Genomic DNA, 27,514 nt, shown 5'->3' with positions numbered 1-27,514 from the left:
TTCTACCCCCTTCCCAAGACAGTAAGCAATCTGATATAGGTTATACAGTACAATAATTTAAACATATTTCCACATGAGTCATATTGTGAAAGAAAAGTTGAAACAAAAGGGAAAAACCACGAGAAAGGAAGAAACAAAATGAAAATAGTATGCCTCATTCTTCATTCATAATCCATAATTCTTTTTCTGAATGTGGATAGCATTTTCCATCATGAGTCCTTTGGAATTGTCTTGGATCATTGTATTGCAGAAGAGAGTTAAATCATTCGTAGTTGATCATCATACAATGTTACTATTACTGTGTATAATGTTCTCCTGGTTCTGCTCACTTCACTCAGTATAAGTTCATGTAAGTCTTTCCAGGCTTTTCTGAAATCTGCCTGCTCATCATTTCTTACAGCACAATAGTATTCGATTACATTCCTATACTACAACTTGTTTAGTCATTTCCTATTTGATGGGCATCTCCTCAATTTCCAATTCTTTGCCATCACAAAAAGAGCTGCTATAAATATTGTTGTACATGTGGGTCTCAGGGCCCATTTAGATACATGAAACATTACAGAATGCATATACAAGATGATATAGTAATGAATTGCAAGTATATTGTTATTTTAGATCTGTGAAGTATGTAAAAATGGGTAATAATTCTAACACTTTTAACCATGGACATGGTTAAATGGAAATTTTCTCTAAATTCAGTGTTAAGACTTATGCCCTCGATTTATAAACAGACTTTAATTTATAAGTAGTCATTTCACTTTATGAAGGCCAACATATGTTCTCCATTTTGAAATGCTTAGAAAGTTTTGCTATGTTTTACTATAGTTTTTATAAAATTAGATCCCTGCTTACCATACAAGGATGTATTGTATCATGCAAGGATGAGAAACAGTGTTTCCCCAAGGGAAGTATTCTTTTAAAGGACTAGGATGTTGCCTATAAATAGACATAAATGGAAACAATAGGGAAAACTAGTGAATTGAATGCTGTCTAGTGCGTAGTGACATTACTGTTGGATCACAGCCATATTTCTTTAATATTTCAAAGATAAGTATAAATTCAAAGTAACTAGATACCTCCAAATAAAAGCTATCAGTACTAGGTATAGACTTCTGTTGAAGAGAAAAGCATATGAATGACAGGCAACCTTTTGTGGGTTTTGTTGGTGAGTTAAGCATTTGAGTGTTGACAGCACTCAAAACTAACTCAACTCTGGTTGGTTCAGAGGGAGGCCTCTCTGAAGACACCAGTGTACAATGTGGAATGGCTTCTACTAATTTCTTCTAACCAGATAAGATATGAAGAAGTAAAGAGGAGAGAATAAGTTGCACTAACATAGTTGGCTGGTTTAGTATTCATTATTACATTCCATGGTTTCTTAGCTGTGATATTTTAGTGCTATCATGGAATACTATTTTTGAAACATTTTGGTGAGGAATTTGTAGGACAAAGGATTGGTACTAGAAAATTGATTTCTGATACGGTTTTACTTATTTGCTTTATTCTAAACTAAAATGCTATATACAGTGTAGTGTGTGTGTGTACACAAAAGCAAGAATGAAAAGTGATCGTGTACAAAATCATAAATACCCACCTGGCACCAAACTAAACTAGATGCTGGGTTCTAGTTGCTTTTTATAGATTTTGGTCTTCCACCTCCTCTAAACCTTTCTACTCTCTACTCTTCTTTATTTTGGTGGTTCTGGAAAATTTCTAGCTCTCTCCCAAATGATTAGCAACAAGATCTGGTTTACTTCATGATTATGTATCATGGAGGCAAGTGCTATTATCTCTAGGCAGATCGTGGGCCTCTAGTCTCTCCTGTTAATTTCAGAAGAAGACTCTACTTTGTTCTATCCAGCCTTAGTCTATTTTTTCCCATGTATCAATTTCTTTTCTGTTAGAATTTCATTGTTGATAGTTCGAAGGCAGCATGACATAGAGGGCTGATCTTGTAATCAGGGTTCAAGTACTGCTTCTAATGCTAGCTATGTGACCAAGGGCAAGTCATTTAAACTCATTGCTGTCCTCTTAACCATAAGTTACAGATCTGCTTTGATAGATGGAACTCTCTCATATTAGGAGTCCCTACATAGACTAATGAAATCATAGTCTGGGTCTGGTTTTTTGTTGACATTTGAGGGTTAAGTGACTTGCCTAGGGTCACATAGCTAGTAAGTGTTAAGTGTCTGAGGTCAGATTTGAACTCAGGTCCTTCTGAATCCAGGGCTGGTGCTCTATCCACTGCGCCATCTAGCTGCCCTGCCATTTCTTGTTTTGTATGGAAGGGGTAGTACCAAGAGTATTTCCAACTTCTAATCTGGTCTCCTGTTTTGTATTTCCAACTATGGCTGCTGCTCCCTTTCAGTCATCATAAATTAAATATATTGAAATCCTAACAGCATCTTTTCTCCTAACTTGTTCTTCCCTTTCTCTTACCTGTTTTCCAGCTTAGAATTCTTAGTTATTATTCTTCCTTTTCTTTTATTTTCCATATTTAGTCTTGTAAATAATCATTTTTTTCTTTTTTTTGGAGGTGGAGCCGACTTTTATTTTTGGACAGAAAGGGCAGGTGGGGGGGGCACCCCAGGATGGCAGGCCGAGGGTGGAGCCCTCACATATGCACCCAATTGTACAGGAAGGACAGACAGGCTGGTGTAGCAGGTAGTCCTGTAGGTGGCTGACGTGGGTTGAGGCTGAGAAGTCCATGTTGGGCCAACACCATGTGCTTGATGTTGCTGGCCTGGATGATGTGGTTGGCCTTGGAGTAGAGGTAGAGCTTGGGCCAGCACAATGACTGCTTCATGAGGGCATTGTAAGTAGCTGACGTGGAAGACAGTAGTGATGGGGGCCACTAATAGCCACACCAGCACGGTAGCCAGGGCGAGGTGAGCAGCAGGGAGATGCTCAGTGCTGGCCGCTTGTTCTCCAGGATGGTGGAGAGTGCCTGCATGGCCCCCACCATGTTGTTGTTGCTGGGGTCGCTGTTGAAGAAGGTGCCCACCACCCGCAGGTGGCTGAACTGCCAGTGGGTGTGGATCAGCTTCACCACGTAGTGAGTGGTACAGCATCACCCGGCGTTGCTGAATATGTAGAAGAGACCTACGACTTCTTGTTCTCATGGTTGAAGAGTAGCTTCAGCAGCTTCTTGGTGGGGCTGTGCAGGGAGGGGATGCTGTGCAGGGAGGAGATGCCAAAGGGCTTCTCGAAGAAGGCCATCTGCCGGGGGCAGTGTAGCAGATCACAGTGCATCCCCTGTTGAAGTAGATGGTACTGTAATTTGACAGGTTTTTGTCTGTGCAGTCTCCCCAACCCAGCAGAATCACCACCGGCTGCTAATGCCCTTCTCTCTGGGTCTGTGCTTGCTTCCTGACAGCATGGGACCTGGTCCGGGATCTGAATGGTCACATGCAAGTTGGTGGAGCCCATTTCAGGTGGTGGGACCCTTCCTGGGTTCCCTCCTGGGAACCCTCCCTCCCTCCCTGGCTGAGTCCTCTGTGCCTGGGACTGGGTAGGGCCTAAATAATTCTTTCGAAGTCTTTCCTATCCTTTGTTTTGTCTTCATTTTTGTTGGTAGTACCTTAATTCAGTGACTCATTTCCCATGTCTGGATTACTAAAATATTCTCCCGGGTGGTCTCTGTCTTTTGAGTCCTTTCCATTTTATATTCTTATTTGATAGTGGTATTAAAATAATTTTCTTAAAATACTGCTATCATGTCACTCTATGTTCAAGAATTTGTAGTGATTTAAATGCCAACTTCAAAGTCAAATTCCTTTGTTTGGCTTTCAGGACTCTACAACATGGCTTCACCTGACTTTGCTAATAACAATAGGAAGTCAAACTTCATTTAGGCAGATCTCTCTGGATATATTGCTTATTGTTACCTTGATGTCTTTGTTCACATTTTTATTCCTTACTGGAATGACCTCTTTATTTAAATTCTGTTCATCCTTTAAGGACCAGTTCAAATTTCGATTCCTTCATGGAACTAGTTAACCATCTCCATTTTATAAGGGTTAAACAGTGTGGGTTATGTCAGTGATTTCCAAACCCTTGACTGGAGTTATTGCAAAGAAACCTTGCATCCATTTGTATAACCATGCCATTTTGTAGTTTGAATAAATGTCCTGCATTTGTATGTATTAGTATTTTTGATATGCTATTATACTATTATAATAAAATTGACATATTTAAAAGTATTGCTAAATTCATAGTATTGTTTTTTGTCATGTATTTTCTCAACTAATAGATATAGTTACAGTTACTATCATTGGGGGAGATAGTTGAGGAATTTTTGTAAAGTTAAATAGTAATCCTCATTTGAATAGCTTGGGAACCAGTGATATAGGAAAGCATATTGTATTAGCAGTCTGGAAGCCTGAGTTGTAGTCCTGTCTCTTCCACTTAGGTGCTATATATATAATTTAGGGTTGGAATCAGGGAAGATTTCAGGGCCTTAGTTTCTTCTTTATAATGAGTATTGGACTAGATGATTTCTGAGACTATAATATTTTGGTTATTTTAGTTTTATATGTTCTGTAGTCTGTACTTGGATTGTGAATTAATTTATATGCACATGTGCATGCTGTGTTTTTTAAAGTGTGCTAGACTTTGCTTTCTAAAATTATTGCTACTTTGATATTAGTGGCTATTGCTCTCGTTTTGGCAGTAATTTTTTGTTATTAATACCACATCAGTAAAGATTTGCTGTGTGGCAGTTAACAGAGGCAGAAAAGCTTGTGGTCTCAAGGCCTAAGAGGAAGAGCATGCATCAAGCAACAGAATTCCAAACCAAGGGAGCTGGTCCAGGAAGCCTAGAACCACCTGTGGTCAAGGCTTTTATCCTTTTTTGATTGTCATTGATCATACATTGATCAAAGCTAATTGGTTAGCATCATTTAGTTCCATTGGCTGACATGAGTTGAGGGTGGTCCAAATTAAAATGAGCTATGATGACACCATGATGTAATGACCTAATGGAGGGACCTTTGAAAATGGTAAAGTCCTGTCTTTAGGTGGGGTTTAATCCATCCCATCAGTCCTGTTAGCTAAACAAAAGAATCAACCTCCATCTCTATTGTACCCTTGGGCTGGCCATGAACAAGATGAAAACTTCCTCAAAAATTGAATTTTCTTTTTCTTTTTCTTTTTCTTTTTTTTTTCTGGCAGGGCAGTGAGGGTTGTGACTTTCCCAGGGTCACACAGCTAGTAAGTATCAAGTGTCTGCTGGATTTGAACTCAGGTCCTCCTGAAACCAAGGCCAGTGCTTTATCCACTGTGCCACCTAGCTGCCCCCCGAACATAACTTTTTTTTTTTTTTAACAGGGCAATGGGGTTAAGTGACTTGCCCAGGGTCACACAGCTAGTAAGTGTTAAGTGTCTGAGGCCGGATTTGAACTCAGGAACTCCTGAATCCAGGGCCGGTGCTTTATCCAGTGTGCCACCTAGCCGCCTCCCGAACATAGCTTTTTAATGCGTTAACTACTTCTTTTTTTTTTTTTTTTTGGTGAGGCAATTGGGGTTAAGTGACTTGCCCAGGGTCACACAGCTAGTAAGTGTTAAGTGTCTGAGGCCGGATTTGAACTCAGGAACTCCTGCATCCAGGGCCGGTGCTTTATCCAGTGCGCCACCTAGCCGCCCCCCCGAACATAGCTTTTTAATGCGTTAACTTCTTATGCAGTGAACTTCTTAGATAGAATTGGGCTGTTTCTGTGACTTCTCTTATGACATTTCTTTGATTTTATTTCTTGATCTCTTCATTTCAAGAGGCCACTTTTCTCACTGAAATCTTTTTTGTCTTTTTTGCATCATTATCTTTTCAAAAACCAAAGCAGTAGGATAGTCTGTTTATGGTTTCTGATACTGTTTTTTTTCTTTCAGTCTTCTCTTGGGGATGTTCTTTTTAGTAAACCTTTAATTTGACTACTTGGTACTTATTTCCTTCACTAATCTGCTTTTTTATTTCCTTTGGATTTTATTTCTGTTTTATGCTTGGTAAGCCTTGCAAAATAATTTGGGGGGACTGGTTAATAAGTTAACCCATCTGATTGTGGAAAAAATTCAATTTTCCTCTATTGGGAGGAAAACTTTCTGTGGGCTTTCTTTTGTTATGTACCTTCATTGGGAAAAGTTTCAAAAAGGGAAATTTTAGCTGAGCGTAAGGAAGAACTTTTTGCCTAGGAGTACTGTTCAAAAATGAAATGGGTAATGTCATCAGGTAGTGAGCTCTCATCACTGAAAGGGTTCAGAAAGAAACTGAGATATCTGTTGTTGAAATTATTGTTTATTAGGCGGGGATGCATTAAAGAAAAGGTGCCATTCAGTAATGTCTAAGATTCCTTTCAACTTTTAAGATTTTATAAGCTTTATTAAGTGACTGACTGACTGACTGAATGCATTTTTTGGGGGGTCAGGTGCTGCCTATTGCCAGTTTATGGATATGCTTTTCCCTGGTTCCATTGCTCTAAAGAAAGTGAAGTTTCAAGCAAAACTGGAACATGAATACATTCAGAACTTCAAGATCCTACAAGCAGGTTTTAAGAGAATGGGTGTTGACAAAGTAAGTGGGAATTACATCCTTTCAGTGTGTGCTTTTTGTTTTTAACACTGTCCAATACAAATATTAGTCTATGGATTTGGTTGAGGCAAGCTAGCTCTATGAAAATGTAGAAAAATTTAGCTATAAGGTCACAATTTCCTTTGCTGCCAAGGTCCATTATTATTTGCAAAATGGACTTACCAACTTCATTGTAAGCATTTATCCCAGAAGTGAAATTTGGCAAACATGTAATTCAACAAATTCACAAAAGTCACTGTGATATTAAAAAAGCATTGGTTTTCATTATGAGGTTGTCCCCGAATCTGGCAGACTCCCATTTTACTTAAGTTAGATGTATCATATTGCTTCTGAGAATGTTGGAAAAGGCAGCCCAGCTGGTGTATGTGTTATTTTCCTCATCCCTGCTGCTATAGATGCTTTTCTAAGAGGTGAAAAAGACCCAGCAACCTTAGGAGGATCATTTGGAATAATAGCTTCTACAGAATATTTAGCACTTACGCAGACTACATTATTGCTATTTAAGTCTTCTAATTAAGTCTGTCAGAAACAGATTCCATTAGGTGTATTGTTTTTTATGGTCCTGACCGGTGACATTTCTAATATGGAAACTCCCTTCACTAATGCATATTGGCAAGTCTGTAACTTAGTGTTAGTTGCCTAGGTTCCTGAGAGGCTAAGTGACCTGCCTGTGGTTCCTTTCATCTCTGAGATTCTATGAAATTCTTTATGTGGCTATATATAGATGTGTGTGTGTGTGTGTGTAAGTAAATGAACTCCAGCAAAGGCACTAATTATTTCAAGCAGTTTTTGATAATCAGATTCCATCTTACTGAAATAACCTGTAGTTGAGTTTATTTTAATGGGATTTGAATACTAAGGCTATAACTCTTAATTTCTGTAATGAATGAATGTAAGTAAACACATTTAAATGTTTACTATGTACTCAGCAGTATGGGAAACATTGATACAAGTAGAAAGAAACCAAGTAGTCCCTGCCCTCAAGGTACTCATTCTAATTGGGAGGAGATAATACATAAAAAAGAGTTCATTCAGCTCATAGGCAGATAGAATAGCCTAGAAATTGTTGTACGGGAAGTGGTAGGGTGGCTGGCAACACCCTGGGGTCCTTTGTTTGTATCAGCAGGTCTGATAACAGTCCTCAGGGGTCTGGAGGTAATAGTTGGGCCAGATGGTAAGACCACACTGGAAGGCTGGTATTTGGTAATTATCAGTTTAATGAAGTGGTATGAAAAACTATGCTTTTCCCAGTGGGGTCAGGAAGGGTGTACTAGAAATCAAGAGGTAAGATTAGATCTGCTGTAATTGGTTAGTTTTACTAGGGTTTTTATAGATGTTACTTAAATCTGATGAGTACTATAAATGTTAGACACTAGAAAACATAAATATCATAGTTCCCACTTATAGGAATTTAACAGATGAGGATTTATATGTGGTTATATATTTCATATTTATTTTTGATTTCTGATTCTGTTTATTCTTTTTTAATTTTATATTTTTTTATTTTGGTGAGGCAATTGGGGTTAAGCGACTTGCCCAGGGTCACACAGCTAGTAAGTGTTAAGTGTTTGAGCTGGATTTGAACTCAGGTCCTCCTGAATCCAGGGCCAGTGCTCTATCCACTGCACCATCTATCAGCCCCCATTAGAGTTTTTAAAAAAAATAGATTCCATATACTGATTCTTTTAGTTTGGAGTTGCCCAGTATCTTTGACTTTGGGCTAACCTTTTTTTTTTTTTTTGGCTGGGCAGTGAGGATTAAGTGACTTGTCCAAGGTCACACAGCTAGTAATTGTCAAGGTCGGATTTGAACTCAGGTCCTCCAAGGCCAGTGCTTTATCCACTGTGCCACCTAGCTTCCCCTGGGCTAACCTATTTTGATTTTTTTTTCCTTCTCCTTAGATAATTCCTGTGGACAAATTAGTGAAAGGAAAATTTCAGGACAATTTTGAATTTGTTCAATGGTTCAAGAAGTTTTTTGATGCAAACTATGACGGGAAAGACTATGACCCTGTAGCAGCTCGACAAGGCCAAGAAACGGCAGTAGCCCCCTCTCTCATGACTCCAGTTTTGAATAAGCCAAAAAAACCCCTTGGTTCCAGTGGTGCAGGTAAGGGTAGTATCCTAAACAAAAACTGGCCTATGAAGTTACTGTATGTCACTAACTCTTGGTATGTCTATTATAAAATGAAGCTTTTTAGTTCAGGTTTATAACTCCTCTGAAGATGGTAAAGGCTCTGAAGTTGTCATTATGACAACTCTTCTTACCTCTAGGTGTGAGACTCCAGATAAGAATGGTCTGGTAAAGAAGGATTTCAGGCTGTTTCTTGTTCCTTAAAATTATTTTGTGTTCTCATGCTCATGATTGGTAGATTGGGAAGTTATAGAAATTAGCCTACTCCTTTAACATTCCAGTAATTCTTAGATGGTAACTTTGAAATGTGAAGAAAAAATATCTATCTTATCTCAGGTTAAGTGTATAGGAAAACAAATTTGCTTATTGTAGATTTTTTTAAAGTACTTACCTTTTCCTTGTCCTAAGTTTAAGTATAAATGTTATAGGGTATTTACCCATTTTTAGGTCTGATCAAGCAGTTGTATATGAAGAAAAAGATTGGATTCTTCTAAATTAATATCGCCTTAGATAATATGCAGAATTTCTGTGCAGTTATCTTGATTTATGTCAAATAATTAGATTTGTTCAAAAAGGACCTTTTGTTTCTCTCTTGCTTTGGTGCCTTCACAGAGAGTAGGGAATAGTTTGACTATTCCCATTTATAAAGAGATTTGATAAGGCTGTAAAACTTCATTAAAAGATTTGGAGAGGAATGAGAAAGAAATTATTGATGGACATTGGCTTTGGAATGATCTTGAACTTCATATTGCTATTTTATCGAGAAGTCCTTTTGATATAATTTAGAGTTGGCTGTTTTACTTTTTATTGCAGTTAAAAGATCGTGAAGCTAGAGAGGCCATCTGGTTGCTCAGGCTGGGTCTTCCTGGTAGCTGTACTTGGATGAAGTCCAGTTCTGGCCCAGTGTTTGATTCTCAGCTTTGTAGGCTCAAGACTTTTTGTTCTCAGCCATAGGAGATTAATATACCTCAGCCACGCTGAGAGACTGATTATGAACCAGGAGGCTAATTTAGAATTTTGGTTGGGTGACTGGGACCAGTCTTTTGAATGTGATGTTTCTAGAATTCTTGAAGTGCTCTCTCCACTGGATTGAGTTGCCTTAATTCTTTGGAACTGCCTCCAATTTGTATAGTTGTTTGAGTGGTTGTTTAAAGCTCACATGTGTATGCCTTGTACTTGGGGGAGGGAGAGTGGAGTGGTGACTAGCACTGGATTTGAAGTACAAGAGCCTGTATTTTAAAAAGAAGATTCTGCCATGATCACCATGGGACTGTGGTCTGGTCGCTTGACCCTTTTTGCACCTTATAAAATGAGGAGTTTGGACTAGATGAGATCTCTAAGGTCTTTTCCAGCTATAAATCCTATACTTTCAGATGATTGCTTCCTTTGTCTTAATGATGAATAGTCTACAAGAAAAGAATTGCTTTCAGCACAGAGATTATTGCACTCCATCTGGGACAAACTTTCTTGATGCTATGAGTTTTGTTTACTGTGTGCCTGCATCACTGAATTGGTTACCATTATACCCCCCTCCTTAATACTCTTTTGATTGTATATTTCTTTCATTATTCCATTTATAAGTTAAATTTTTGCTCAGCTCCACAGAGGCCCATTTCTACACAGAGAACTACGGCACCTTCCAAGACAGGCCCTGGCATGGTCAGAAAGAATCCGGGTATGGGAAATGGAGATGATGAATCAGCAGAATTAATCCAGCAGGTAGGTGCCTTCCAAACCCAAACTCATTGCTCATCTTCTTTGTTTCTTTGTTTCCTTCCTTCTTTCCTTCTTTCTTTCCTTCTTTAATTCTTTCTTTCCTTCTTTCCTTCCTTCCTTCTTTCTTTCCTTCCGTTCTTTTTTACTAGGAACTCTTAGTTCCTGACCTGCAGAGAAAGGAGAGGAGCATTTTCTTAACCTTTCTCTAGGACCAAATGTCTTGGTTATTATTACTATTCAGGATTCAGTTTTGTTTTTCCCATTTATATTGTTTTAAAGTCATTAGATATTTTTACTAGTTCTACTTATGAATTCTGCATCAATTCAATCCTCAATAGGTATTTAAGCATCTACTACATACCAGGTCTTGTGCTAGGTGCTGGCCATATAAATAAAATGAATCAACTTTTAAAGGTTGTAAGCTTTACACCTATACAGAGGAATTTACATTTAGTCCCAGAGACAGCACTGTGGTAGCAGTTTGTAGAATAGATAGGAATGAGGAAAGACTTGAGGCAGAGAATCTAATTAGGACACTGTTGCAGTAATCTTGGCAAGAAGTGATGAGAGTCTCAATGAAGATGGTCCATCTGAGTAAAAAGAAGGGGGCAGGTACAAAAGATGTTGATAACTGATATGTGAATTAAATTGAGGATAATGCTTAGAGTTTGTTCATAAGGGGATGAAAGCCTTGGACAGAAATAGGGAAATTTGGAAGATGGGGGTGGGTTTGGGGGTAAGGACTTCTGTTTTGGACATGATAAGTTTGAGATGTCTCTAGGACATCCAGTTTGAAATATTTGGTAGGCAAATGGTCATATGGAATTGAAGCTTGGAAGTGAGATCGGGTTTGAAGCTTTTTATCTTTATCTCTATGAATCATTGACATAAAGATGATGATAAAATGCATGGGAACTGATGAGGTCACCAAGAGAGAATGTAGAGAATGAAGAGTAGGGGGCTTAGGATGAAACTTTGGGAAACACCTACAGTTAGGGTTTGTGATATAGATAATGAACCAGCAAAGGAGACTGGGAATTAGTGGTTAGAAAGGAAAATCAGGAGTGAGGAATGTAATAAAAGTCATCTAGACAGGAGAGTGTATCCAGGAGGAAAAGATGGTCAACATTGTCAAATGAAGCAAAAGAGTCAAGAATAATTAAGATTAAGAAAAGACTCATATTTGGTAATCTGGAGGTCATTGGTAACTTTGGAGAGCGCACTTTAGATTTATTGTGGTCAGAAGCTAGATTGAAAAGGGTTGAGTAGCAAGTGAGAGGAGAGGAAGTGGAGGCAGTGAGTATAGACAAATATTTTTTCCTAGGAGTTTGGTTGAAAAAGAATAGGGAGGGGCAGCTCGGTGGTGCAGTGGATAAAGCACTGGCTCTGGATTCAGGAGGACCTGAGTTTAAATCCGGCCTCAGACACTTGACATGTTCTAGCTGTGTGACCCTGGGCAAGTCACTTAACCCCCATTGCCCTGCAAAAAAAAAAAGAAAAAAAAGAAAAAGAATAGGGAGATAAAGGGCAACAGCTTGACCAGATAGTAGGGACCTAGAGAAGATTTTTGTGTTTTTATTTTAAATGAAGAAGACCTGGTCTTGTTTGAAGGTAGTAGGGGAATGAATCAGTAGATGTAGAGATGTCGAAGATTAGAGGAGAAGAGGGAGGTGATTGAGGTTGTAGTCTGCTGGAAAAGATGGGAAAGAATAGAACCAAAGGCTTGGGAGGGAGATTTGTGAGGCTTGAGAGAAGAGAAGCATTGATACAGTTTTTTGGGGGATGAGATAGGGAATAAAATTATGGAGGAATAAAGGATTGCCCAGATTGCCTTGCTGTAATGACAATCTAATTGAAGTTGGATAACATGAATGTACTCAGTCAGCATCCACTCACCATCATGTGAGTAGGGTTGTAGGTGATTATGTTGTGAATAATCTGAAGCTGTCAAGGATTAAATAGGGACATTATAAAATTGAGTTGGCTAACTAGCAGAGTCACAATTGGAGATGGGAGGAAAGTGAAGTAAGAGCAAGGTTAATTGGCCTGAAAGGTATAGGGAGAGATGAAATAAGAGGATGTGATAGGATATAGAGTACTTGTCAGAGTTTTTCATTTGCATACTTCCTTAAGTAGAACACTTGTGTTTAATGGTGAAATCCTTTTCTTGCTTCTCTGAATTCTTCATATTTGGCATATGTTGTAGCACTATGATTCTATTATAGATACATACCATAATTAAGTTTCATTTTCATGAAAAAGAGACTTGATGCAATGATTCTTAGAAGCTGTAAGGACCTAGAGTATGTGCAAAGGGAACTTTAAGAAAGCTGCATATAAGTACTAGTAGTTTTTGATTTCTGGTCCTTAGTCACATTTAGGGTGCAAATGTATAACTAGACTGGAGATTGTCATCATTTTTTGTGCCATTGACCCCCTTGGCAGTCTGGTGAAGCCTATGGACCTCTTTTCAGAATGTCTTTAACTGAAGGAAAAGCTAAATTTCAATTAGGAGTTAGTGAAAGTAAAGATGTAATTTTTCTTTTTCCCATGTAAATTCCTAGCACCCCTTGAAGTCTGTTCATGGATCACTGGGGAGTCCATGGACCTGAGGTTAAGAACCCCTGCACTAATAGAGAATAAGTAAAGAAGGCAACAGAAACAGTGTTCTCAAAAACTGAAAATATGGGAAAAGATCCCTTAATTCCACCAGAGGGGGAAAGAAAGCAACGTATTGGATTGCCCATAGGATTCTAGCAAGTGTTCATGCAACTTTAAGTATCTATGAAACAATGCTTGTTTCAGTATTTTTCAAAATACCTTCAGTTTGTGACCTGGTATTGCAAGGCTTTAATGTTATTGCCAATTTATGCCCTTAATTCTGGGGTCCTAGGAATTTGAAACCCAGAAGTTTACAGTTGCCCTTGTACAGTAGGATGGGAGGGAAGAAAGCTATTTCTTCTAGACCTTCTCTTGGTAGATTAGCTTGTTTTTACTTTTTGCTTTTCTTCAGGTTATGAGGGGTTGGGGTAGTTTCAGTTGTACCTAAGACCTCCTGGAGTAAGTTATGTTCAGGACTCCCTACAATAAGAAAGAGCCTCATGGTATCTAAACCTGAACCTCAAAGATATTGGGCACCTGGGCATCTAAGTTTATAAAAATGGTCACTGTAATATTCCCACCTTTATCACAGTATGTATTGAGTGCTTTTAACATACTCTGCACTGTGCTAATCACTATAGGACTTAGAAGTTAATGACAAAAAATGTCTTAATGAGTCGCGTTAAAGAGTGTTTATAGCATGAAATTGTAGAAAGAGTACTATCTTGAAGTCAGGAGATAAGGTTCAAATATACATACTCCAACCTTCTTGAGCTAAAATTTATTCTTCCCTGAACTCTTCACTCCATTTTGGAAGCTTTTTCCTTTCTTAGACTTTGAATAGTATTTTAATAGCCCTCTCTTGAACATTCTTTTACTATTTGTATGATTGACTGACCTTTCAGGGGTGCTGAGAAGATCAAATGAGATAATATGTGTAAAGTAGTTTGCAAACCATAAAGTGCTATTATTAATATCAAGTAAGGCATAATACAGGTATGTGTAGATGTGTACTTGTCAAAGGTGTTTTCCACTGCCATGGAAAATGTCTGTTATACACTCCAAATAGAAGAGGGATTCCCTGTAGATAGTGTTTTGAAGGTGCTCCTGTTTGTAGGTGACTGATCTTGTATTCATTTCTTCAGGTTTTTAAACCTTGTAGAATTGCCCAAGTAAGATATGTAATAAGTTAAATGATTTTGGCCTAACTGTTCACACAGAAAAAAACTAAGTGGATGAACAGTACTGTTATTCAGATTATACTATACTCATTGGAATTCAACAAACATTTATGGTTTCTACTATATACAAGGAAGTTTTGAGAAACAGTTGTGTAGGAAATTGAGAGTTCATTCACCTTGATGTCGCGATGAGCTCATTTTAAGTACTACCTCTAACAGTAAGTTACATGTTCCAATCAGTCCCAATACTGTAAGCTGCACAGAAGTTGCAGAGCAGCATTGATAAAAGGCATAGCCCTGCTGGGAGCTTCTTTTATTGATGAAGTAACAAATTTGGACAAGATGAAAAGCGCTGAGTTACAAAGATAAAACTAAAGAGTCCCTGCCCTCAAGGAGCTTGTTTTATTAGTTGGAAAGATGACCCATAGAGCTGATCTAACCAGTACACACATCTTAGACATAGATAATGAGCAGGACCTAGAATCAGAAATGATTGTATTCAATTGTATGGGAATTTATATAATGCTTTGACTCTGAAGCTTTTCTGAAACATCAGTGTCTTCCTCCATTCGAATGTGAATTACTTGAGCTTAAGACTACCTTTTTTATTTGTATCTTTATAAGGGCTTTTCACATGGGAAGCACATAATTCTGATTTCATTCATTCATCCCAGTGACACCTATGACTATTTTTTTAGAAAAGCAAACACAGAGTGTCCAATTAACTTGACTGGTGTGTGGTGTGTGGTGTGTGGTTAGGGAGCTTGGGCAGTGACCATTTCTTTTACTGAATCATTGTACACAGAACCAGCCAAAGGAGTGGGGTGGGAATGGAGATAGAAGGAAGGTTTGAAGGGAGAGATGAATCAGCAGTGGAGGAGTTAGGTATCAAAAATGAGAGATATTGAAGATTTGATGACTAGCTTCAGTTTTTTTTTTCCATTAAAAAATTTTTTTTTAGATAGAAAATAAAACTATTTGATCTGATGATGACTGGGCTTTTGTTGTGTTGAAAATATCTACATAGCACCTTCAATTTACTAATTAAAAATTTTTTTTTATAAGATGGATTGCATTCCATGCTCTGGCTTCAATCTTTGCTAATGCATGAAGATTGGGGAGGCAAGTACTAGATAATCTAGGTCACTGTTGGTAGCCATTTGACTGGAGCCCAGAGTTTGTGGAGTAAAGCCAAATTGTTGAGAACCTTAAATTCTAAGCTCTGAGGGATTTGCATTTCATAGGCAATAAGGAGGGTAGTGATATGGTTAGGTCTATGCCTTTGGAAGATTATTTTGGCAGCAGGGTGAAAATTAAACTGGAGAAGGGAGAAATTGGAGACAGGGAGAGCAGTTACAAGACTATTGGAATAGTCCATTTCATAAATGATGAGGGCTGTAGTAGGGTGGCAGTGGGAATGGAACAAAAGGCATTGATGAGATTCTGGGTTTTTTTGTGAGAACTGATTGACTTTTGGGGGTGAAGCAGAGGAAAGAGTCTACAAGGACAGGAAGGCTTTAAGACGGGATGAATAGAGGGAGGGATACATACTATTAGCAGAATTATGAAGGTTGGGAGGAAAAGGGCATGGGGGTGAGGAGGAAAAGACATGTTCAGCCTTTGATATATTGTGACTCTTGGAGGATTCAGGAATCGAATTAAGAGGGAGGAAAGACATGGTAGCAGTAGATAAGTAAATTTGCTGTTATATTTTTATTATATACCTAATAGTTACGGCATACTTTTAAAATGTTTTATTGATACTTTTTTACATGGCCATCATTTCACTGTTCCACTACCCAAATTTAGAATCTTACAAAAAAAGAAATATAGTTAAGTAAAATAAATGAATATATTGATCTTGCCTGACATCATATGCTTTATTCGTGTGTGTGTGGGGGGGTGGGGTGGGCGGCAATGAAGGTTAAATGACTTGCCCAGGGTCACACAGCTAGTAATTGTCAAGTGTCTGAGGGTCACATTTGAACTCAGGTCCGCCTGAATCCAGGACCAGTGCTTTATCCACTGTGCCACCTAGCTGCCGCCATATGCTTTATTCTTCACCCATAGACTGCCACTTTTATGTCCAGAGGAGGGAGATATGACTCATCATCAAATTTGTAGTTAGGATTGGTCGGTACATTTGACTAATCTTTACATTTCTTGCTGTCTGTCAGCAGTGGAAGCCCTTTACATTGTAATTGTTGTGGATTTTTAACAACACATGCTGTCTTGTTAGCTGTATTAGGGTAGGAACTATGTTCTAATTATCTTTGCATACTGTTTTGTAAATTGTTGGCATTGGCTAAACAATTGTTCATAGAATGAATGCATCTCTTTTTCTGCTTTCTACTTTAATTTTGTTTCTGAAGGTCAGGAAGCTAGTTAAGCAGGGAGATTCTTAAAAGTAACACTGTCTCCTAAAGTAGAAGCTTGTTGTGGTAGTGACAATGGATAGGTCCTTGGGAAACATTTAAGCAGGAGGAAGGGCCTGAGTTTTCACATAACTGTAGTCAACTAGTTCAAATTCAGGAAAGCATAATATACTGAAGTAGAATTATATATCTGTTAGATTTGTATAAATGATATATCTCATTTAAATTCAGCAAACATTACTAAGTATCTCCTTTGTGGAAGAATGTATTAGGAATAGAAAGTCTAAAAACCAAAATCATCTCTGCCCTCCCGCATAATTACACTTTAAAGGGGAGAAATAACAAGCAATTAGATAAGTAATGGGTCAGTATGTAAGGTCCTCTAGTTTCATTGGTGTGGGAATTCTTTCAACAGTGCACGTCACAACCTGTCTATAACTTAGCTTTTAAAGGAACCAGTAGAACAGTTTATATAATAACCGTTTAATAAAAACAGAAGACTTTGAAGGACTTAAGAACTGATGAACAGGTGAACAAAATGGCCAATGGTGATTCCAGAAGACTCGTGATGAAACATGCTAACCACCTGCTGACAGAGTGGTGGACTTAGTACAAATTAAGAAATATTTTTTTGGGGGACATGAGCAGTGAGAGACAAGTTTGTGTTCCTTGATGATATCTATTTATTTGCAAGGGCTTTTTTTTCCCCCTCTTTTTCAGTGGAAGGTGTGTGAGTGAAAGAATTTAGATTTTTTTTTGTTGTTGATTGAAAAAAAATACAATCCTGGTCATCTTGATTCCAGGTCCACTTCTCTATACAATGCCACAAATGTAGGAGAGAACACTAATAGATGGGAGGTGTTGTAGGGCTTTTACCAAATGTGTTACTGTCAGACTAATGCCATATATTTATTTTGTTTTATCTCTTATAAAGATCAACGTATTGAAACTCACTGTTGAAGACTTGGAGAAAGAGAGAGACTTCTACTTTGGAAAGCTAAGGAATATTGAATTGATCTGTCAGGAAAATGAAGGGGAAAGTGATCCAGTGTTGCAGAGGATTGTGGAGATTCTCTATGCCACAGATGTGAGTGTCTGTTAATGGTTGTTGAATGAAGAGGGATTTAATTATCTCATTTCTTTTGTGGACATTGGTTGTCTTTGGTTTTTCTTTTTCCTTTCCTTTTTTCTAGTTTAAAAGGGGAAGACAAATACCGAGTCTATATAGTATGGTTTAGGCAAGCTCCACATTGGAACTTGTTATGCCCTAGTGTGTGCTTTTAAAATTGTTAATTCTGTAACACTGTCAGACTTGAAACTTAAAACATATAGTATTAAAGTTTTTCTTTCATAAAAATATGAGGAAAATTGAGCAGTTACACCTACAAGCCCTGTTTTCTTCCCTTCCCAGAGAGCCATCCTGTTTAAAAAAGAAAAGAGACTTACAGTAGTTCAGCAAAATTAACCAACATGCCAGAAATGTCTGATATCATATGCAATGTTGGACATCATAGTCCACCACTTCTTTATTCTTCAGTTTCTATAAACAGTTAACAAGATTATATATTTTGTAGTCAGGGGTTATGTTCTTTTTCTGTATTTTTCTCCTCCAGTCCCCCATCTCCCTACCCCCCAATAATCTTCTTGTATTGAAGTCAAAGAATCCTGAATATAGAGCTTAGGACTTGGAGTCAGGAAGACCTGGGTTCAGATCTTGTGTCTGATACTTTATAAGATTGGGACCCCATGCATATTACAGGGCCTCAGTTTTTTGTGTAAAATGGAAATAATAGTGCCTACTTCCCAGGATTGTTGTGAAGCTCAAGTGGGATGATTGATGTAAAGCATTTTCCAAATTTTGAAGTTCTCTCTATAGATAGATAAATGTGACCCTACAATTATTGTGAATGTGACAACCAGCAGAACTGTTAGCATGGTACAGTTTTCAAGTGTGGGTACACATATTTTGAACTTGGATTCAGAAGGATTGAGTTCAAGGTCTGACTGGCATATTTTAATGGTTTTGTCATCTTTAGCAAATTGCATTCCATCTCTCTGAACCTTTTTTCCTCAGCTTTAAAATGGGTATAATGATAATTCTTGCAATACTTACTACATAGTTGTGTGGGAAAATAACTTTATAAAGTGCAAAGTAATATGTAAATGTGAATGATTATTTGGCATTCTGAGTAAAGCATCATTTCCCTTCTTTCTCTTTTAGGAAGGCTTTGTGATACCTGATGAAGGTGGTCCCCAAGAGGAGCAAGAAGAGTATTAATAACCCATGTACTGTACCAGTAGAGCAGCAACATCCGAATTCTTCACCCCAAATCATGTGCTTAACTGTAAAATACTCCCTTTTATTATTTTTAGAGGACTCACTCACTGGTTTCTTTTCATAAGCAAAAAGTACCTCTTCTTAAAGTGCACTTTGCAGAAGTTTCACTCCTTTTCCCATGGGTTTTGAGTTAGGAGCTTTTATCTTGTGGCAGAGCAGTATTAACATCTAGCTGGTTTACTTAGGGAACAAAGAGGCAGACCTTGAGAGCTCACTATTTGGTTGCTGGTAAACACACTGATGTCTGAAAAAGTTGTTTTTATGTAACTTACTGAAAATGGAAACTCAGAATAGAGAAATGTGAGGACAACTCACAGAATGGATTAGCTAATGTGAAATATCAGCAGAGAACTAAATCAATGCCTTAAGAGTATTTAGAAATGTTTCCATATGTCACATTATAAAATGCAATGTGACAGGAGAGTCTGTGTGCCCCATATTGTGTTTAGAAAGAGCCTAACCATATGCATGGCTGTCTGGGAAGCCCTGTGGTACTCTTTTAGTACTTACAGGCATAAGTTGATCAAAATGCAAAATAAAAAAATGGATTCTAGAGCTTTTTGTTATTGCTCAGTGGTTAAATCTCAATGAAAGAATAGGCTGGATTTTTGCCTAAAAATCAGAGGGACTCATTTGGCTCTGAGATGTATAATTGAATTGAAGAGCTCAAAATTGTTTTTGTTGAGCATTTCTGTAGTAGTTTTTTGATGTTACTCCAAACCTTCTGTGCATTGTATTTTCTGGAAAGCAAGAGGTGTCCGTTTTTATCACCTAAAAAATGCTTTTGGAAAGCTAAATTGCCTCCCTGCAAATGAATTGATTTTTACTTGGGAGCAGATTGTCTTGTTTTCCATCTATCTTTTGGTTTTTCTTTTTTACTCTTCCCTTCCCTGTACTTTCCCCTTTTGGGATCTCTTCTTTCTGCCCCTTAAAGCATGCTGCTGAGAACAGATATACTATGGACAAGTGATCATGCTCCATGTTCTTTTTGGACCTCTGGTAGAGGGGGAGTGATCTGTGAAGGCTGAGATTACATTGTGATCTGTAAGGCCTGGGTTTTGGGTGGTTTTTTTTGGTACCTGCTGTCCACAGCCCTCACTGTATCTAAATAGTAGTTGCCAGTGCACTAATCTCCTTGGAGATACAATTCATTAGAGTGTGTTACTAAATGTTAATTTTTTTGCAGAAAATACAGTACCATGTCTAATTTAAATATTAATATTTAAAATATTTCATTCCTAAACACTCCCATCTTTTTTGCTTTGCACCTCAGCCTGTTTCATCCCTTTTGTTTGGCAGGAACCTGCCAGATTTTTCAGTTACCTACTGCTGAGATGGATCAGTTCTAATGTGCTTGTATCAATTTGTTTCTGGTGGTAGATTCTGGTGTCCTAAAATGTGTGTAGAAGGCGAGCATTTATGATAAAAATTGTTGTGTAGTGCATGATCTGTGTGGAATTCTGAGGAAAACCCAAATTCATTGAATAATAATAATAATGCCAAAAATGCAAGTAACTCGCCATTGTTAAAATACAGTGGTGCTATTTCTCTCTCGTGGCCTTTTTAGACTTTTGTTGCCCTAAAAATTCCATTTTACTGGGAAACCATATTCCACCTGGTCTTTCTTGACAGGGTTTTTTTCTACTTTAAACAGTTTCTAAATAAAGTTCTGTATTTCAAGAGTGTCATGTCTTCTGAAATTTGTCATGCCCTGGTTCAAAATATGAGATGTTGATAGTCCAAGACTCAGTTCACTTGATTAAATCGTCAAAACTCCTTTTGTATCCTTTCTTTAAACTAGTTTATTGTCGTTTCAAATTCTTTTGTTCTCTAGATTTTCATCCTAAGCATACACCAGTTGTCCTCCAGTCTTTGTCAGGCTAGATATTCCTTATCCTCTTTCTAAAGACAAATAATGATAGAACCGTCACTGATTGTTAAGGATATATTTTTTCTGTTTCTCTTTTGGGCATGATTTAAAGTAGCAAACAAAACTTAATAATACAAATATACAATATAGCTACTTTCCTCATGCTATGAATTTCTCAGAAGTAGCTTCAAAGAAAAGTTTGTTACATTAATAAGCTTGGTGTAAACTTAAATGGGCAAAGGACAGCCTTTTGTATACTCCTTTCTAAATACTGAGCACAATTATTAGTGGTATGTGTTGAAGATTATAGCCTGGGCCTATGTAAACACGAAAAGGACTCACTCACGGGTTTCTTTTCAAAAACAAAAAGTACCTCTTCTTAAAGTGCACTTTGCAGAAGTTTCACTCCTTTTCCCATGGGTTTTGAGTTAGGAGCTTTTATCTTGTGGCAGAGCAGTATTAACATCTAGCTGGTTTACTTAGGGAACAAAGAGGCAGACCTTGAGAGCTCACTATTTGGTTGCTGGTAAACACACTGATATCTGAAAAAGTTGTTTTTATGTAACATACTGAAAATGGAAACTCAGGATAGAGAAATGTGAGGATAACTCACAGAATGAAAATATCTTTCTAAATATGTCACATTATTTGTGAAGGAATTTAACACAGATGTTGACAAACAGTAGTAACATGCAGGAACACAGAATTCATTGGGGTGTTGTCTGTAAGATTGTTATCTAAATGGTTGCTTTGGTAAGGTGCAAAACTAGTAATTTAGGGCTTTGAAGTACATTGATTGAACTGAATTTTTGTGGTTGATGCACATACAGTCTCCCTTAACTAATTTGTATTTAGGTCATTTGTGCAGTAAACTTTAATAAGCAGTTTGTGTTCTCTTGGCATATTGTATACTGCCTGAGGAGTCCTTAGGAAATTGCTCTATTGTGACTGGATATCAGACCAAGACTCACTCTTTGACCTTAGCAGATTAGTGAAATTTGGATTTTGACTCCATAAGGGTTGCTTTCAATCCAATCTACTGGACTCTATTAGTGACTAGGGCTTTTTTAAGTCACAGTTTTCAAATTGCCCCACAATAAAGCCTACTATGTTCAGATGCTTACTGACTTATTTCATATTTTAATTTGGCTAATTTTCTTTTTGAAATCACTTCCTTTCTCTTTACTGTTTAGATGGTCTGGATTAGTTAACTTCTGAGCTCCTTCCAACCTGAAAGCTGGTGATCTCCCAATTATATTTTTGTTTTCACTCAGGTCATTGTGCATTTGTTCCTATTTACAAGGACAGCCAGAAAATGAACATTGTAATTTTATTGTTCGATCAAGATTCTATACACTTTTAAATACCAAGCCTTTGATATCAGAAACTTAATTTTGCTCTAGGTTATCCTCTAGCATGTAAGCTCAACAGACCTAGGTAATAAGTTATTTTACTTTAGATCCAAAAAAGATGACTGTCTGCAAAAACTTTTTTTTTTATGGAATAAATTCTTAACATACCAGCTTAGCTCATGTAGTTTATTTTGTGCATTCCAAAGCAACTCATCCTAAATAAGACTAAATTGCTGTTGTGATGGGATGATTTGTTATATATTGCAGGATGATTTCTATAGCTTGCTCACATGAAATAATTGCCCCCAAACAGAAGGACCTGAACCTGTAATAATGTGGTGATGAGTTATTTTGTTAGTTTAGTAGTTGTTATATTTGTTATTTCTGTATTCTCCATCTGCTGGGGTGAAGATCCTTAATGAGTAAAATCAGACTTTGCTCATTTGTTGCTGTGTCAGGTTTTTGAAAAAAGGCTCAGTTTCTTTTTATCTCTGTAGTTTTAACGCTGCTTTTCCTCAGTCTTATGATTATCTCTGAGAAGTTACAAATATTTAAAGCCTCCATATAAAGGTCAAAACCGAAATTTCCCTCCCTTCTGTTTACCCTATATTTTTGACTATTTGTAGAGCTGTTAACTTTATCTGAATTGATGAGCACATATAATTTGGGAAGAAGCTCTTGGCTTAATTTAAATTTGGATGTAGTGTTGTCTTATTCTCCTGACTGTGGTACTACTAGTATTCATTCTGTAAGTTAAAGTATGGCCAAGGTTGATTATTTTATATAAAGTGAGGGGATCTGAATTAGGTGACCTTAAAGGTCTCTTCTAGCTCTAAATCTGAGATCTTGTGGTAAGCTTCTTAGAGCTTGAACTCTGATCTGCTCATTTTAATATGATAATGAAGACTCAGGAATCCCAATTTTAGTTAGGTATAAGAAGCCTCTTGGTCAGACTTTTTTGATTGTGCAAGGTAAAGAGCAGAAAAGACTTTAAAGACCGGATGTGTGCTTGATGATAGTCTCTGAGAACATAGTGTAAAATTGGTTGTAAAGATAGACAGTCTCTGTCCCAACACTATCATTTGAAAAGTTGAGTGCCCAGCCACGACCCAGTGCATTTTTTGGTAATTATTGTATCAGCTCTATACCCATCCTAGAATATCAGAACTAGAGAGGACTTAGAGATGGTCTAGTCTAACTCCCTATAGTTTATAGATGAGCAAGCAGGTTCCTAGTGGGGAAGTGACTTGTTCATCCATGATTACACTGATGGAAAACCAGAGTTTCTTATCCCCAGACCATTGCTTTTTCTCCTATACCATGCATTTTCTTTCCTGAATTATTAGAAATGATATACCAAAATACTAGGGTTTAGTGTATCAGTCTTATTCTTTTTATTTTCTTCTTTTATCCCCCAAACTTACTGAAATGAAAATCATTAAGGACTGACCACTTTCCTTATCAACTTCAGGAAATAAAATTTTGCTTCAACTTAACAGGTGACTTTCATAAATGCTTGGGAAATGGTTAGGAAAGACAATTGCAAGACTTAGTGTTGGGGGTAAGAATGTGATGACCATGGAGAAGACAAAGACTATGAGTTTAATTTGTTGAATATCTTTTGGCATTAACTTGAATTTCAGGTGTAAAACAATGTTCAGGAAGTTTCTGATAGATGGGAATCATTGAAATGGTATACATTTGTAAAATAGAGTTTGGGGTGATCAGTTTTGATTGGAATGATAATGTTCCTATCACTTTATTGACAACGAACAATTTGAAATGAACACAAAGCTTGGAGTCTTAAGTTTTCAGTATAGGAGAACAATATAATAAATTATTAAAATGAGGTGTCTGGAGTATTAGACCAAATGTTCAGAGAGCATAATAGTTATTAAAGCTAGTCTAAGTTCAGTCTTTCAGAATAGAAATAGGAAGAGAATGCAGAGGACTAGAGTTATGCCAAAGTCCTTATTGAAAGTGGGAAAGGACATTAAAGTGAGAGAAGACATCGTGTGACTTTTGTGCAATGACTGTTCCCAAGCTGGGCCTCAGTTTCTCCTATCTGTAAAATGAGAGAGTGGCAATAGATGGTTCTTAGTGTCCTTATCCATTCTAGTTTTAAAAGTTCTAAGGTCCCTTCCATGCTAGCCAGTGGGATTGTTCTCTAGTGGGTCACCCAGTCAGTGTTTTAACTTTTCCCTACCCTTTCTAGTATATATGTAAAGGGCCTGAAGGAACACTTATTAGTCATTCACATTCATATTTATATTCATATTCTAACATGTTAAGTTTTATCATTTAAACTTCAGTGTGTTGCTTTGTCACATTCAATTTTTAGCAGTTAGTTTACAGTAGGTCATTCAAAGTTCTGACTCCTTTGGATCCTTTACACCACAGTAAACTAGTAAGATTTTATTTCCCTAGCTCTCCAGGTGTGCTTGACTAACTCAAACTTTTGACTCTTCTATGCCTGTTCCCTGTTGCAAATATTTTTGAAGATTACATAATGAATTGAGGAATTACATTGAATTAAACAGTGTTTTTCCTGGAGAAGGGTATTTTTGGTGGGGAGAGAGGGGGAAGGAGAATGGGGAACATGGATAGAGCCACACTTAAAGATTTACTTTCTTCTTGTCCATCTAGGTTTTGAATTCTTTGATTTTTGAGTTCAGTCCTTGACAGTTCATTGGGAAAAACATTTGTATGAGTAAGATTTGGAATTGAGAAATGGACCTGATTGTTAAGTTCACTTTCTCGTGTGATCTTGGCAAAGTAAATTTCCATCTCTGGACCTCAGTTTTTGTAAAATGGACTGGATTTCTCAGGATTCCTTTTCAACCCTAGTATTGTAGGAGTATGAATTTACAGTCCCTTGTTTGAAAGGGAAAAGGATAATTTCTTTGCTACTAATTTGCACATTAACAATTTGATTTTATGTAGGACTGGTTTAAAGACTAAATAATGAGCAAATCTTAAAACTCATAAGTTAAAACTTGAATAGTTCTCATTGACAGTGATACTAACATTTCTTTGCCATCCTTAATTTGAATAGAGCGGTTGGTATTTTTTCAGATCTTCAGGTTAGACTTTGTTCTACCCATTCCTTCTCTGAACATATACTTAAAGGGACAGAATGATTAACAGTTGAACAAAAGATAAATAGATATTTAAGTTGACTAGTTCAACATTGAGCTCTTAGGCTCTAGAATGAGAGAAATTGCCGTACTTCCTCATTCTTTACTCTAGACAGGACTTAGAATGTTGTAGTCAGTTCTAGGCTCCATGTTTTTGTTTATTGGAGGAACCAGGATTAAGTAGGGATAAAAATCATAGCTAATATATAGCTTTTAAGATTTTGCAAAAGAACTTTACACCTATTCTCCCATTTGCTCCTCATAACAACCCTATGTGAGTTAAGAAGCAGACTGAGCCTCTGTCAGCTAGTAAGTGCCTGAGAAAGGGATTCAAACTCAGGTCTTTTTGATTCCAAGTTCAATTCTTTATTCACTATTCCACCTTGAAGCCTTGAAGAATGACCTAAGTGCTGCTTGTACAATGCTAGGCATTGGAAATACAGTGAATGAAACAATCCCTATTTAAAAGGAACTTAATGTTCTAACATGCTTCAGCTAGTGCTTGGGTTAGTTTATTACTTTCAGTGGAAACATGATACTTTTGTGTTCAAGTATCTGACAGTTATGGAAAAAAGATTAGATTTGTTATTCTTGGTCCCCGGGGATCTTTGTACTGGGCAAAAATGGAAAAAAAAAAAGCAACTTTTTGGTTAACTTATTTATGTTTTTTATTTTTATACTGCCTATATTTCTTAATGCATTCCTCTCCCCTAACCCCCACAGAGCATTCTGTTAACAAGATTTAAAAAAGCAGGGGGGTGGGTTAGGGGGGAGGCAGGGACAGCTTAGAACCAACATTGAAAAATTTCAGGCTGACAGTTTGTTCATTGTTCCACATCTGCATCTCCACTTCTGAAACGTGGTTGGGGGAGATGGCTTTTCATATCTCTTCTTTGGGTCTAAGCTTGTTCATTACAATTTTGAAACGTTTTTGATCATTTTGTTCTTGTTCCATTTCCATTGTGTCATTGTTTTCCTTGTTTTGCTTACTTACATTTGTCTTCTCATTTTCCCTTGTATTCATCATATTAATGTGCCATAACTTGTTTGTTTCTTAATTGATGGATATCTACCTTGTTTCCAGTTCTTTGATCCTACGAAAAGGGTTAATATAAATATTCTGGTATTTCTTTTTATTACTGATCAAGAGGGAACAGTTGGTCAGTAGTGAAACAGGAAGTAGTAAGTTCTATTATTGGGGCGGGTCCTGTAATTTTAGGCTGGATGACCATTTGGGAAGGATATTTATTGTTGAGATGATTCAGTTAATGAAGCATTTATTAAGGGCTTACTCTGCTTTTTTGTATTGTCAGACATTGGAGAATACAAAACAATCCATGCTTTAAAGGACCATATTGTTGTTGTTTTTTAAAGTGAGGCTTTTTAAAGTGAGGTTTTTTTAAAGTTGGGGTTAAGTGATTTGCCCAAGGTCACTCAGCTAGTAAGTGTCAAGTGTCTGAGGCTGGATTTGAACTCAGGTCCTCTTGAATCGAGGGCTGGTGCTTTATCCACTGTGGCACCTAGCTGCCCCCTATTGATTTGCTTTGTTTACATTTAGGGTATGTCGTAATGTTTTCTCTACATCATCCTGTGACTGAGCAATTGAACGTTTATTTTGTTCAAGTTCCGTGTGTGTGTGTGTGTGTGTGTGTGTGTAGTAGGAGCAGCAACAGGGTGTTGGGAGGAGAAGAGGATAGACTTTTGGGCCCTATTGGAAATTGAAAAATTATCAATTGATGGAGATGGAAGATTATGAAAATTCATAGAAAATCTGAATAGATGTAACAATTTTTGCTGAATCAATGGTGAAACTCTTACAAAATACTGATTTAAAAAATTAATAACTTTTTTATACATTACTTTTCACATCAGTCCCTCTCCCTTCTTCGTCTTGCCTAGAAAGCTATCCTTGCTAACAAAAGATAATTTTTAAAAAGAGGTACAGAGAACTTCAGCATAACTAGCCAAGTTGTCAACTGAATTGGATAGCATCTGCTATCCAATTATGTATGAAGACCTATAGTCTCTCATATCGGGATAGAAAGGAGGTGCATTTTTCTCAACTCTCCAGGACCAAGAAAATTATTATTTTACTTTGTTGTTGTTTTTGTTTGCATTGTTGTAGTCATTATGTTTGTTTTCCTGGTTCTTCTTCATTCTGGGTTAGTTCATATGTCTTTGAATACTTCATATTCATCATTTCTTAAAGTTCAGTAATATTGCATTAC

At 37.2% G+C, this 27,514-nt stretch overlaps 1 protein-coding gene and 1 pseudogene across 3 annotated transcripts in view; one reads left to right on the top strand and one right to left on the bottom strand.

Moving 5' to 3' along the window:
* Positions 1–20,609, top strand: part of MAPRE1 (microtubule associated protein RP/EB family member 1) — a 28,235-nt gene extending 7,626 nt beyond the window's left edge. For all 3 annotated transcript variants that reach the window (XM_043981729.1, XM_043981728.1, XM_043981727.1), the window contains exons 3-7: positions 6,420–6,565; positions 8,485–8,692; positions 10,314–10,435; positions 17,524–17,676; positions 18,811–20,609. In XM_043981729.1, coding sequence (XP_043837664.1) covers positions 6,420–6,565; positions 8,485–8,692; positions 10,314–10,435; positions 17,524–17,676; positions 18,811–18,867 — 686 coding nt within the window. In that variant the 3' untranslated portion in view covers positions 18,868–20,609. The remainder of the gene's footprint in view (positions 1–6,419; positions 6,566–8,484; positions 8,693–10,313; positions 10,436–17,523; positions 17,677–18,810) is intronic.
* On the bottom strand, positions 2,618–3,432 carry LOC122739976 (annotated as a pseudogene).
* Positions 20,610–27,514: the final 6,905 nt, after the last annotated feature.

The sequence above is a fragment of the Dromiciops gliroides genome, chromosome 2, assembly GCF_019393635.1.
Source record: "Dromiciops gliroides isolate mDroGli1 chromosome 2, mDroGli1.pri, whole genome shotgun sequence".
Lineage (NCBI taxonomy): Eukaryota > Metazoa > Chordata > Mammalia > Microbiotheria > Microbiotheriidae > Dromiciops > Dromiciops gliroides.
The sequence above is the reverse complement of the archived record's forward strand: the minus strand, read 5'-3'. Positions and strand labels throughout refer to the sequence as shown.